The following is a 12061-nucleotide window of genomic DNA, read 5'->3' on the forward strand; positions in this document are numbered from 1 at the left end:
TTCACCAAGTCCAGTGGTGATTGTAAAATATACTCAGTAATAACCATTTCCTAGCAGTTCCCACCGAGGTCACTGTAACAACCAAAAATGCTCCCTCTAGAGGTGATATATTAAAATTAATTGACCTAGATCCTGTTATTTTTTTTCCACTATGATACATTATAGAACATTTCTCACCTGGAGTTAGTATAGTATTTCACAGTTGCTTAAGTAACTAAGAAATTCTAGTTTTTACTTCCTATGGATTATGAAAACAGTTCTACAGGTGATGAGCATTTTGCCCAGGAATTTCATTAATATTATTTAATTTTTGCAACATATTAGAGAGGTAAAGGATTTTTATTATCTGTCTTTACAGAGGAGGACATCAAGACTGAAGGAAGTCCATACGTTGTCTGAAATCACACTACTGCTAAATGGTAAGCAACAGAACCTGTCTGGGGAGAGGTTATGCATCAATAAGCTTATGTTGGCATGGAGTACAAAGTGCTCTTTCAAAGACAAGTCAATCTATCCATGTTAGGCTTCAAATGGAGATTAACATAGAAAAAGTCTTTCAGCCTTGAATCAGGCAAGCTTTAAATGTTCATCTATTTTAGGATTAAAAATAAATATTCAGGCGTGGTATTTGAATTCCATCCCTGAAAACTGTGGAGGCCTAAGAAACAGTTAAGGGGTGCACAGGTTGGAGATTTTGTGAGAAATACAGTGATTACGGTAAGACCCCTGCCCCCCACTGCCATGTCTCTTTCTCTCACCAGTTCAAATGGCAAACTCTACTTTGCCTGGCATATCTGTATTTTGATGGGCATTTTCCTGAAAATGCTTAGATACTACTAGTGAAGTCAAATAATTCTGAATAATGTTCAAAACAAAGAAGGTTTTGTTTAATCTTACACTGTTGCATCAGAAATGAGCCAACAGTCCAATAAGACTTATCACCCTTTCAAGTTTCAATATAGCTTATTGCCAAGTACATTTTTATTTTTAAAGCTCAGCATAAGGGGAAACAGATTAGCAATTGGGTTTAGTCTATACAAAAGAAGTCTGTAACTGTCAGGGGTTTTAATACATTTTGTCCAAGGAAATGGAAGTAAGACCCTTTTAACAGATATTAAAGATGTAAGGTAATAATGGACAGGGCCTATACATTTAATCGATATGCACAGACTAAGCACAGAATTGAGGATTGGATGTGATCCTGAATAAATTAATCTGGGCCTTAATTTCCATATCTGAAAAGTGGGAATAACAACATTATGTACCTCCAAGAAGTTAACATGAATCGTAAATTATCAAATTGGCCTACTAACTGCCGAAAGGATTTTATTAACGGTAGAAGAAAGGCAAAAAACAAAAACAAAAACACCCCCCCCCCCCAAGCCCTTCTAAATACACATAGCAAACGAGGGAATAACTGATTATCTTCAAAGACTGTGAAAAATACATGCTGCTTCTTAATTCAGCAGCAACTCCAGGCTCATGGTTATTTTGCTTACAAATATATTTGTAGATCAAAGATCCCTGTATTTTTTTTTTTAAGACTTTATTTCTTTATTTATTTGACAGAGAGAGACACAGTGACAGAGGGAACCCAGGGAGAGAGAGATATAGTGAGAGAGGGAGCTGCAGAGGTAGAGGGAGAAGCAGGCTTCCCACTGAGCAGGGAGTCTGATGCGGGGCTGGATCCCAGGGTTCTGGGATCACGACCTGAGCCAAAGGCAGACACTTAACGACTGAGCCACCCAGGTGCCCCTGATCCCTGTATTTTTAACAGTGCTTTCTGAGCTAGGAACTAGTATCTTCGGGCTACTCACAGCATCATGGTCTTGTCAAGTTATAGCAGTGATAAATAATGAAGCCAACAAAGAAAATCTACATATTTAGGAAAAATGTGCACTAATAAATCTGACTTTCATCCCTGGAGCTGAGAATGCAGACATGCAGGATTCCAGCCAGGCCTCCCTCAGCCTGAGACACTGCTATGACCTGTTCTGGGGCAGGTCAAGGTCCTCACTGTCTGCAGAGCAGGCAGGGACTCAGGTGGTCGAGCCTCCCCACTACACATGAGCCTGCATGATCGATGCTTTTGGTGACTGTCCTCTGGTAAGTGACAATAACAAAATACTGACTCATCCAACAAATGAACGTTTTAACAACCCTAAGTGCCTCCAATTTCCACATGCCAAACAGAATAGACCCCTATTGCCAGCTAATTTGAAAATTTACACTCCAGTTTTTAGCTTAAGATTCTCAATTTTGCTGCCATTCTATCATACAGAAGCAGTCTTGGTATTCTGAAGCTGGAGCAAAATGCGACAAAGTGAAGAAGTTCCTACTGCCTGGGCACACAGTCAAATGCATGTCAGCAAGACTAGGGGTTCAATCACAGGCTGTTCTCTCTTGATTAAAAAATTCACTAATCTGATCCTCATGGAAGCAGCTCCTCATTGTTTTTTGTTTTTATTGTTGTTTTGTGGGCTTACATGTCCTCATAATAACTTCTGAACACCCAACTAATTCTGAAAGTTAGGCTCATCTTGATAAATTTGTTTGCCCTTCTTTTATATAATCCCGAGGCACAGCAGAGAAGGACTCAAGGGAGGAGAGAAAGGGGCTATGGCTCAGTCAAGGTCTTAAAAGCACCTTTAAATTGGAACAAAATGGCCTTTGTGTATCTCCTTCCCTATAATGCATCTGCTCTGCCTGTGGAATGGGGGGGAGAAATGATGATAATTAATACTTTTGATAGAAGTTTACTGGGGGGAGGGCTGGGAAACCTTTCTCTAATGCGGGGTGGGACGAACAGAGCAAAAGGATTAAAAGACAGGTGATTCAGGTTCAAATCCTGCCTCCAGTTATTTGCGTATATGCCCTTAGGCAAGTTACTTCCCTCCATTCTCTTAGCTGTTAAATGAGATAATAGTACCTGTGTCCTAAAGAGGTAGAGAGGATTGAGATTAAGCAAGTTAATACATGTAAACACAGTCACACACTCAAATGTTAGCTGCTATTTTGTTTTTCACAAGTGACATACAGCAACTGAGAGGTCAGGTTAAGGTCATATGTTAAATGAGGTTACTCAAAGGCCCTTTTCCAAAACCTTCTACTGCCCTGCCAAGTACAGCATGAGAGAATCAAGTTATGGAGCGGATAGGGACAGTAACTGTGACAATACAAAAGGAACCTGTTCAGACTTAAAGACGAGAGAAGTCTAGATGCCCTCCTTAGCGCACACGCACAGTGAGCCCTGTGGTAAGGTATCAAAATGATTTATGCTTATGGCCTCACAGGCTCATTAATATATAGCAGATGTGCTTTGCTTACCAAGCTCTGGTTGTCTGGCAGCATGACAATGATCTGTGCATTATGATCCCAAATCATTCGCCAGAAATCTTTCGTAGTATGTGGCAGAGGATGCTGGGTTATAATAAATTCATTGCTCCTATAATAGCCCTTCAGTTAGGGAGACGGAAAATCAGCAGTTACAAACATTTTATTCTGATGTTGTGCTAGTAAAATACGTTCATGAAATAAGACAGCATTGTTCTGACCTCACTTAAACAATTGAAAAAGGCAGTCCGTAGACGTGGCTAATTTTCAGATGTATATGCTAACACGTGTAGATCATTTTCTCTCCACGTACAATTCCCTTCTAGTACCCCTGCTGTTTTTACTTAACAGCAATTTCAGCATTTATTCAAACACTAGATGGGTGAAATTAACAAGAAAATTAATTCCTTAACAAACACTTAAAGTATTTCTGTATCCCCGCTGACTAGCAGTCTTTTGTTAGAGGTCGCGAGATACAGAAATCTCTCCAATTTTTATTACACATCGAGAAATTATTTGAAAAATGAAATCAGCCACATAGGTGGTATCTGCTCTTTCCCACCTTTTAGTTTAATTGAATTTATTTATAATTAACTGTTGACTCTCACCATGATATAAGAAGCATTAATGTAATCTGTTCCTTTCATTCCAGGTAACGGTGCAAGACCCACTCGGGCGCGCTCGGCTGTTGTATGGAAAACAAAACAAAACAAAACACCACATTTGCCTTGTTACACACACAGAACCAACAGTGCTTTCTGAGATTCACTTGGTGAGTAATCTATTTCCCTGGCTCCCCTTTCATTTTAAAACTCACCTATATTTTTAACTAAGCTAAAGTGTCAGCTAAGGCAGAATGGAAATGGAATTTTGCAGTACATTCCCAGAAGGGAAGAGGCATTAGAGGAATAGAATCTTCCTGTGAGAGGTTTTCACAGCACATCATGAAGAGAACACTCTGCGCAGACATGACAGAGGATGTCAGATAATTTTTTGGCCCTGGTTTGATATTCCTACAATTATACCAACACATTGTACTTTTTGCTCTTTTGCCATTCCCTTACCCATATTTTTCTCCCCAAAATGCACTGAGAAAACCGGGGCCTTTGTTGGTAGAGAGAATCTGTCTAGTGATCACCCATGCTTGTGTCTACAGCACACACAGTATCCTCTGCTGGGTCCTGAGTTATTCATACAAAGGTCCCCATCTACCCACCGTGCCTCGATCTCAATAGCCAGAATCATGTAATGATGCATTCCAGTTGTACAGATTAATCAGAGATTCTTAAGATTTCTAGGAGCATCAATGCCACCGTGATCATGGCTTTGCTTTTTTTTTTTTTTTTTTTTTTTTTAAGTTAAAATGTAGAAGTACTGTAATTCTTGAATTGTGAGGTCAATGGAAGCTAGACTTCTTGTCACACTAAAGGAGCAGTTTGCTGGCCCGGACAGCCACCCCTCCCAGTTTGATCACACTGTCTCAATTTTCCTGGCATAACAATTCCCCTTGGTAGTCACGGCCTCTTTACATAATACATAAAATTCAATGAAAAAATACTAACACACTCAACCAAGTCAAGCTGATTTTAAGATCTTACATGGCACGACTGAAGAGTTTCGATTCTTTTCTTTGTTACACTCTTTCTGAGCACTAAAGCATTCCACATACTTGGCATTACATTGTGTAACCAGCTGAAAGAAAGGCAACATTTTAGTTTTCATTCATTAACCAACCTTAGTGTGATAATCATTTTATAATATACGCAAGCCTCAGGTCATTATGTTCCACACTTTGTACAATGTCATGTATCAGTCACGTCTCAGTAAAACTGGGAAACAACAAAACAAAGTTATAGTTGATAGCATTTGCTTGATGATCTGGCAGACAAAGGCCAGTCAGCAATTGGATTACTGAAGAGCCAAAACATTTCTCTATCCCCAAAACTATAATTTTGTGTTTCAGTAGTGGTTACTTCTGTCCCATTACCATGGCTATGTTTGTCTTATTTCTACTGTTAGGCCATAGGCTTCTGATAACAGGTTTAAGATGGGCAGTAGATATAATTGCATTGATCTGGATTTTTCTGTTGAAAATGTCACTGCTTTTTGGCATTTGTCTTCTGTCATTTCTCCTAGGCACATGAGATTCAGGTGGGTCTACACTAGGAAAGACTGCTTTGCGGTCACAGGAGCGAATCATGTTTCTTGAACGTTAACTAAATAGGTTCTCAGTACATTTCTGTTGAACTAAACTAACAATGTTCTAAGGCCACTATACATAGTCCAGTAGTTTGGTTATTCTTGTTCTTCTATAACTTGGTCGAACACTATGTCAATCCTCACTTTTGTTTTTTTAAGCAGGGAGGGAGTCCATCTTAACATGAGGGAACAACCTCCTCCACTTTCGTACTACTGTCTGGGGCCTCGGGGTAGTTTTTGAGTTTCTCACTCTTGTTTTCCCCCCTTCTACTTAAGTTCTAAAGTGGTTAGTGCCTACCAAAGGACCAATTATTGGGTCTCCAATGGAATGAAGAGATTTCTTTTAAAAAATTCATCAAAATATGTGGAAATAAATATTGCAGAAATAGAACTTAAGAAATATTGGTCCTTAATTTTTTTTAAGAATTAATTTTAAACATTTAAAATGGGATATAATGTCATTAATTACCTCAAATGGTTTTTCGAATAGTTAGGATGTTATAAAAGGAGAGCTAGAAATTTAAGATTGCTGTGGAATGAAAACTAGATTAAGTTCGCTCATTAATTTGCATGGCAGTCTCACTGATTCAAATGATGCAGAATCTATGGAAAGTTTTACATGAAAAGTACGACTGCACAGATTCACTCCATTTTTTCCACCTTGATACAGAATGAGAAATTACATATGGAATAATGCCAAAAAAATTTAAAAGACTATGAGAGACTAATAAATAAGAAAGTACTTAGTAATTTGAGGGACAGTGGTGGAAGGTTAGAATAAAGGACTGACCTCTTCATTAATGTCCTTACAGTATTTTTTGCGTGTGTGTTTGTTTTAACTTTTCCCTCAGTTACTTCCATATAAACCTCAACTGCCTTTAAACTTCTTCATGCCCTATCCAAGCGAAAGAAGAATCCCTTTGGGGAAAGTTAACGTCTAGTCTCTCGGGTATTCCTTGGTAACTCCTTTTCAGTTTCTAAACTATCTGATAGTCTTTCAAATAGATTATTTGTTGACATACTGTCCTAAAAATAAAACCTTCTTAAGGGTAAGATAAGTTAGTTCAGAAAAAATACAGCTGCTCTTTTTCGGACTAGAGTGACCGACTCCAACCATTAGGTCACTGTGGCCAGGGGGCCGCTGCTGTTTACGTTCAGATGAAGCGCTAAGTGGCTCAGAAGGGAATACAGTACTGCGCCATCTGCTTGGATCCCAGCCATTCACTGGCAGGTAGAAACATTATTCTCTTCCTGCTACATTTGAAGAATACCAACGGGAATGCCTTTCAGTCTACACATACATGCCAAAAAGTTATGACCCTCCCTAAACTCAAGCCATTTCTTTACTTCTTTCAGAACACTACCTTGAATTGTTTCTCCAGCCGTGTCTTTCCTCCTACTCCCGGTATGAGGATGCTGTTAACATAGCTGTGCAGCTGATTCGAAGATACTTCAGTCTCCTTTCCTAGAATGGCTTCCAACAAGGCATCATGGATGAAAATGTACTGCTCCTAAAAGGGACAGAATGAGAACTGGTCAGGGGCAGCCACCTCTATCCAAGTCATGAAACCGACCTCACATCAACTCTGCTCCTGGGGACTGCCCCGTGAACTCCTTCAGGCATTTACAGCTAGCCGCCTTGCTCTAATACTCCCTGGTTTATCTCTCATAACTTATTTTTGGGTCAAGACTGTGTTGTTCCATACCATGACCAATGCAGCAGCAAGCCGTGGAGAAATGTGCTTCTCGAAGGCCTTTAGAACCATTCTACTTTTCAGGCCAGACAACATGTTTAATTCCCCATCGCATCGAACACAGCACTAGATACAGCTGTGTATGCTTTTTTTTTTTTTTTTTTAAGATTTTATTTATTTATTTGCCAGAGAGAGATCACAAGCAGACAGAGAGGCCGGCAGAGAGAGAGAGAGGAGGAAGCAGGCTCCCCGTTGAGCAGAGAGCCCGATGCGGGGCCTGATCGCAGGACCCCGAGATCATGACCTGAGCTGAAGGCAGAGGCTTACCCCACTGAGCCACCCAGTGTTGGTGTAGTTACTGAGAAATCACACGGAAGATCCTCACAGAAAGGGATAAGCGGGGAGTCAAAGAATAGTATCATGGTCTGCATAGCTTCCGCTACAAACCTGTACATTCCTTCAGGCCCTACCAGAATGAATTTTCTCCTCAGAACCATTCCACTTTGCTTTAAAGCACAAGCTAGAATCTCTCGAGAGAGCCCCTGCAGCCACTCCTCACCTCAGTCTGGACGAGGTAGTTACGCTGTGTCCTGATATGCTTCAGGAATCCCAGGACGTTAACTGTGCTTTTGTCTTTGATCTGCTGCAGCATGCTGTCTATTACGATGTAGGTGCCGGTCCTGCCCACACCAGCGCTGGAAGAGAGGAAGATAGTCAGCGGCTACCTTTTGCTCTACCGTGTCATGCATTAACTGCAGACTGGAAAAATTACTGTCTAAGTATCGAATGAGCTTAGAAATAACCTTGTTTAGATAACCTAGTAGAGAGCTGACAGATTATTCACTGTGGACAGCATCCAACAACTTCATTAGGACATTTCCCATGAGTCTTGATGGGGGGGCAGAGATAGCCTTTTATAAAGACCACAGGAGCTGCAGTGAAATGATGCACGTGTATTTGCTTTCTCAGCCTTGCTCGCTGCTCAAGCCAAGGATGTAAGTCGGTGATGCAAGGGATAGAGAGCGGCCCTTCCTGGCAGAGCCATCCCCCCTACCAGAACCCTGTCTGCTGAGGACCCAGGTAGGAGTGTGTCCCTGACGCCCAAGTTTGTACCTGGTTCTGGAGCACCCATTATCCTTTCAATAAGTGCCCTTTCTGCACACCTTCCTAGTCTGTTCAGTACTAGAAAGTTCCCATCTAAAGGGTGCCTTCCTTTAGTCAGCCCGGTATGGAATCAGAATGGCATGCCTGCAAACTCTGGCCTCTTTTATCCACAGTTCCTCATTGTTAAAGAAACACCACCACTCAGGAAGATGGGAGTTCCACCGTACTGATTAACAGGCTGCTTTTGTCAGAGTCCCCCAGCGGGTTCCCCACCTCCCACGACCACCCCATTGATACCCAGCTCTTCGACACTTCCATGTCTCCTTTAGCGACTCCTCAACGGGTCAGCAAAAAAAATGTACTTTTCATGAGGCTTTAAAGAGGAGACGGGTTCCAACATCTGCCAAGGACTTGCTTTGTGATCGCATGTTATGAACAGCAGCCCAGAAGAAATGCTTAGAAAACGCCGTGCCCCTCTGCAACATAGCTCACAGAAGAGGGAGCATCTATTTGAATACCAAAGTTAAAAAAAAACTCCAAGAATGCAATCACAAATGAAAGATAATAAAAGTATTTTTAAACTACCTACTAAAGTTGTTTAAGGTAGTTAAGGGAAAAAAGGCCTTCCCGATGCTTTCAAAAAGGTCTTTTTTAGAGCCTGTATCAACTAAAAAATTAAAAATCTTTTCACTCCTACAATACCTTTTATTATTTAGAGGAACCCTACAGAGAAGCCACTTACAAAATCTCAAACTCCCTAGTGTAGGAAGCCCCGAACTTGTGTTTAAGGTCAGATTTCTATGTAATGGGAGCAGCTTCACGATTCCCTGTAAACAATGGGGATTTTATTAATAATGGAGATTATAAAAACTGGAAATGCATTCTCTAAGAGCAGATTTTGTTTTGGCCCCAGAAGTAGCAGGTGACTTCCGGCTATTTTGAGAATACAGGGATTTTACAGACCCTGACAGGCTGTACTGGTCCCAGTTTACAGTGGAAGACTCCCGTTTCTGAAAACACAGGGCCCCAGTGGTCCCCATCGTCCCCCCCACTGCCCACTTCAGAGGCTGAATCCCAGGCGGAAGAAAGAGAAAGACGTTGGCCCCACCTGCAGTGCACCAACACAGGGCCCATTTCTGGTGTCCGGGCGGCCGAGGATCTCCTCACGAAGGTCAGGACCGGGAGCGCATACTCAGGAACTCCCATGTCAGGCCACTGAGTGTAGTGATACTGAATCACGACCCGTTCATTCTGACGACCCTTGGGATTTCCCTTCTGACCCTAGGAGAAAGGTGAATAGAGAGGTCTGTAAGCAGACAGGTGGCATTCTGGATTTAAAAAGTAATAATGATGAAAGGATGTAGGAAACAGGACCTTCCAAAATTTCATGTGCCCTAAGTACTGTTCCTGAGCTAGGTACTTTCCCCTCGGCAGCTGTCTCGTGCCAGGAACGGAGATGCTACCTAGCTCGGTGTGAAGTAGCAGACATCTCCTGGGAGAGAAAATGGGGGAAGACTACACCAGGAAGGAACACTGAATCCCAGTTTTTTGGATGTGGAACCATCTCCAGCACTCTGTAATTTGCTTACACAGCCTCCATGTTAACTTCCTGCCATGACTCCTGTCCTTTCTCTGCGGTCTGGGCTGGACCATCAGGATCCTGAGTGCTGGCTGCGGCTATACGTCCTCCAGAAAGTGATTCTCAGTCTCCAGTGTCAATAATAAATTTACCTGTTGCTTTCATAAATGAATTTTTCAGAGCCGTTTTCCTTTAAGTGGCTGAACTTTTTACATTTTAACTACTTTGGATGAAAAATTTCCCCAAACAGGTAACCTGCTGCTGTCGGTTTTTCTTATAGCCAATAAATGGATAAATGCCTGAAATTTTCCAATTGTCTTTTGAGGACTCAAGGTCATTAATCAGCCAGAGCATGTAAGGTCTTTGGCCCTGGGCTACGAAGCCCGATGGCTTTGATTTCTGAAATCTTCTGTTAACCCTCATTTTCCTATCTTTGTCTTTCTCCTTTTTCCTCTTGCACAAAACACCCAAAGTTCCTATTTGACTTCCGTCCTCCGAACTGAGTGGTTTTAAAATAAGGGGGCAATGTTTAAATACCTGAAGGTTTCCATGAGTAATGGGCTTTGGAAATGTGAGCTGGTTATTGGTTGGTTAGTTGAAGCCAGATAACAGCTCTATTAGAACACAGATAAATATAGTGCTACTTGACTTTTATATACTTCTGCCATTCTAGGAAAAAAAAACTAAACATAGAAAAAGACTGTTAACCTTGGATCACAGATGGATTTTGGAGCCAATGAAATTATATATATAAAAATTTGAATAAATGTGAATTCTTCTGGGGCAGGGGGCTGTAGTTTGAGCACATTCTCAAAGATGGCCAAGACTAAAAAAAAAAACAAAACAAAAAAAACCCAAAAAATACCCACACACCCATTGCTACAAACAAGTGCCATTCCTGTCTTTCCACAGCAATTACTTGACATTTTCTTAATGAACATCCACCTAGAGTTCCTAGTAATGGGGTCATGGTTCATGAACCTTGATGGAACAGCAGATTTTGAACAAAAGAAATTGAGATAACTTGAAAGCAGCATTTTCCACAAAGTGTGGAAATTGGATGTTAACAGTTATATTGGGAAAGTGTTATGCTGAGTTGTCTTAGGAAATACTAGGCAAAAAAAAGTTAAAGAGGTTTCTTAACTAGCGCTCTGGCCACTTGTGTGCATTGTACGTATTTCTAAAGGGGAATGCATAGTATGTAGCATTCATTTTCCATATTTATTAAATAGCACCATCTCCTTTTTGCAAGCATCTTGCGGGGTAAGCATTCCTTGGAACACAGTTTGGGAAAATAATGCTTGAAAACTCGCAGAAGGTTTCTACTGAAAAGCTAAATCCACACTGCTCTAGTTGCTGGTCACTGAGACCTAGAAGTTCTTTTTTTTTTTTTTTTTTTAAATGAAGCTCTCACGAAGAGATTAAAGAATTTAATCAGGCCAGTTAAATTCTATTATGTGCTCTGCCAGTATCTTTCACAGCATACATTGATGTCAATCAAAGGAGTTGTGAAAAAATGTTTTTTAAAAATACTTTTTTAAAGCCAAGTTGGTTCTGAGAATTGGCCTTGGTTGTACAGTAATTTTCATACAAGTTTCAAGAGCGATGCCCTGGCAGCCCACCCATATTCCTTCAATACCTTTTTCACTTTTGTATTTCTGACTGAAAAACGACGAACAGTGTAGCAGGCATGTACTTTTGTGCTCTTCAGTGCGACAATAATGTTTCCATACTCCTCACTATTCTCTGTTGGCCAATACTGATCACATTTTCGCTGCAAAAAGGAAAAAGTTGTCAGTTCCAACTGCAATTGATGCCGCATTTGTACTGTTGGTAATGTGATCTCCAGTGTCTTGAAAACAGGTAATATCACCATATAGTTGACCCGAAAAAAGAACATATGGGCCCAATGGCTTAGAGGTAGACATACCTCTGAAGAGTTTAACCTTGGGACAACTTTGGGCAAGATCATTTGTGAAATGGGTCTCGTATATTCATGAACATCTTTTAACAGTGTACTTTAAAGAGGGCCTCAGAAAGAAACCTGTGCTTGGCCTTTAAGAAATACAGCTGGCTACGTTAGGAGGCTGGGCTGCCTTCCGAGTTGCAAGAGAGTCTTGTAACAGTGAAAATCTTCATTTTACCAATTGGG

General features: G+C 41.0%; 1 protein-coding gene across 2 annotated transcripts in view; it reads right to left on the reverse strand.

The window, feature by feature from the left end:
* Positions 1 to 12061, reverse strand: part of PTPRG (protein tyrosine phosphatase receptor type G) — a gene marked incomplete at its 5' end in the record, with an annotated part of 697399 nt that overhangs the window by 21438 nt on the left and 663900 nt on the right. For both annotated transcript variants that reach the window (XM_080822349.1, XM_080822350.1), the window contains 7 exons: positions 3328 to 3456; positions 3942 to 4018; positions 4932 to 5025; positions 6897 to 7043; positions 7786 to 7921; positions 9439 to 9611; positions 11549 to 11683. In XM_080822349.1, the coding sequence (XP_080678475.1) occupies positions 3328 to 3456; positions 3942 to 4018; positions 4932 to 5025; positions 6897 to 7043; positions 7786 to 7921; positions 9439 to 9611; positions 11549 to 11683 (891 nt within the window). The remainder of the gene's footprint in view (positions 1 to 3327; positions 3457 to 3941; positions 4019 to 4931; positions 5026 to 6896; positions 7044 to 7785; positions 7922 to 9438; positions 9612 to 11548; positions 11684 to 12061) is intronic.

Source organism: Martes martes, assembly GCF_963455335.1.
Source record: "Martes martes genome assembly, chromosome: 1".
In the NCBI taxonomy this organism is placed as follows: Eukaryota; Metazoa; Chordata; class Mammalia; order Carnivora; family Mustelidae; genus Martes; species Martes martes.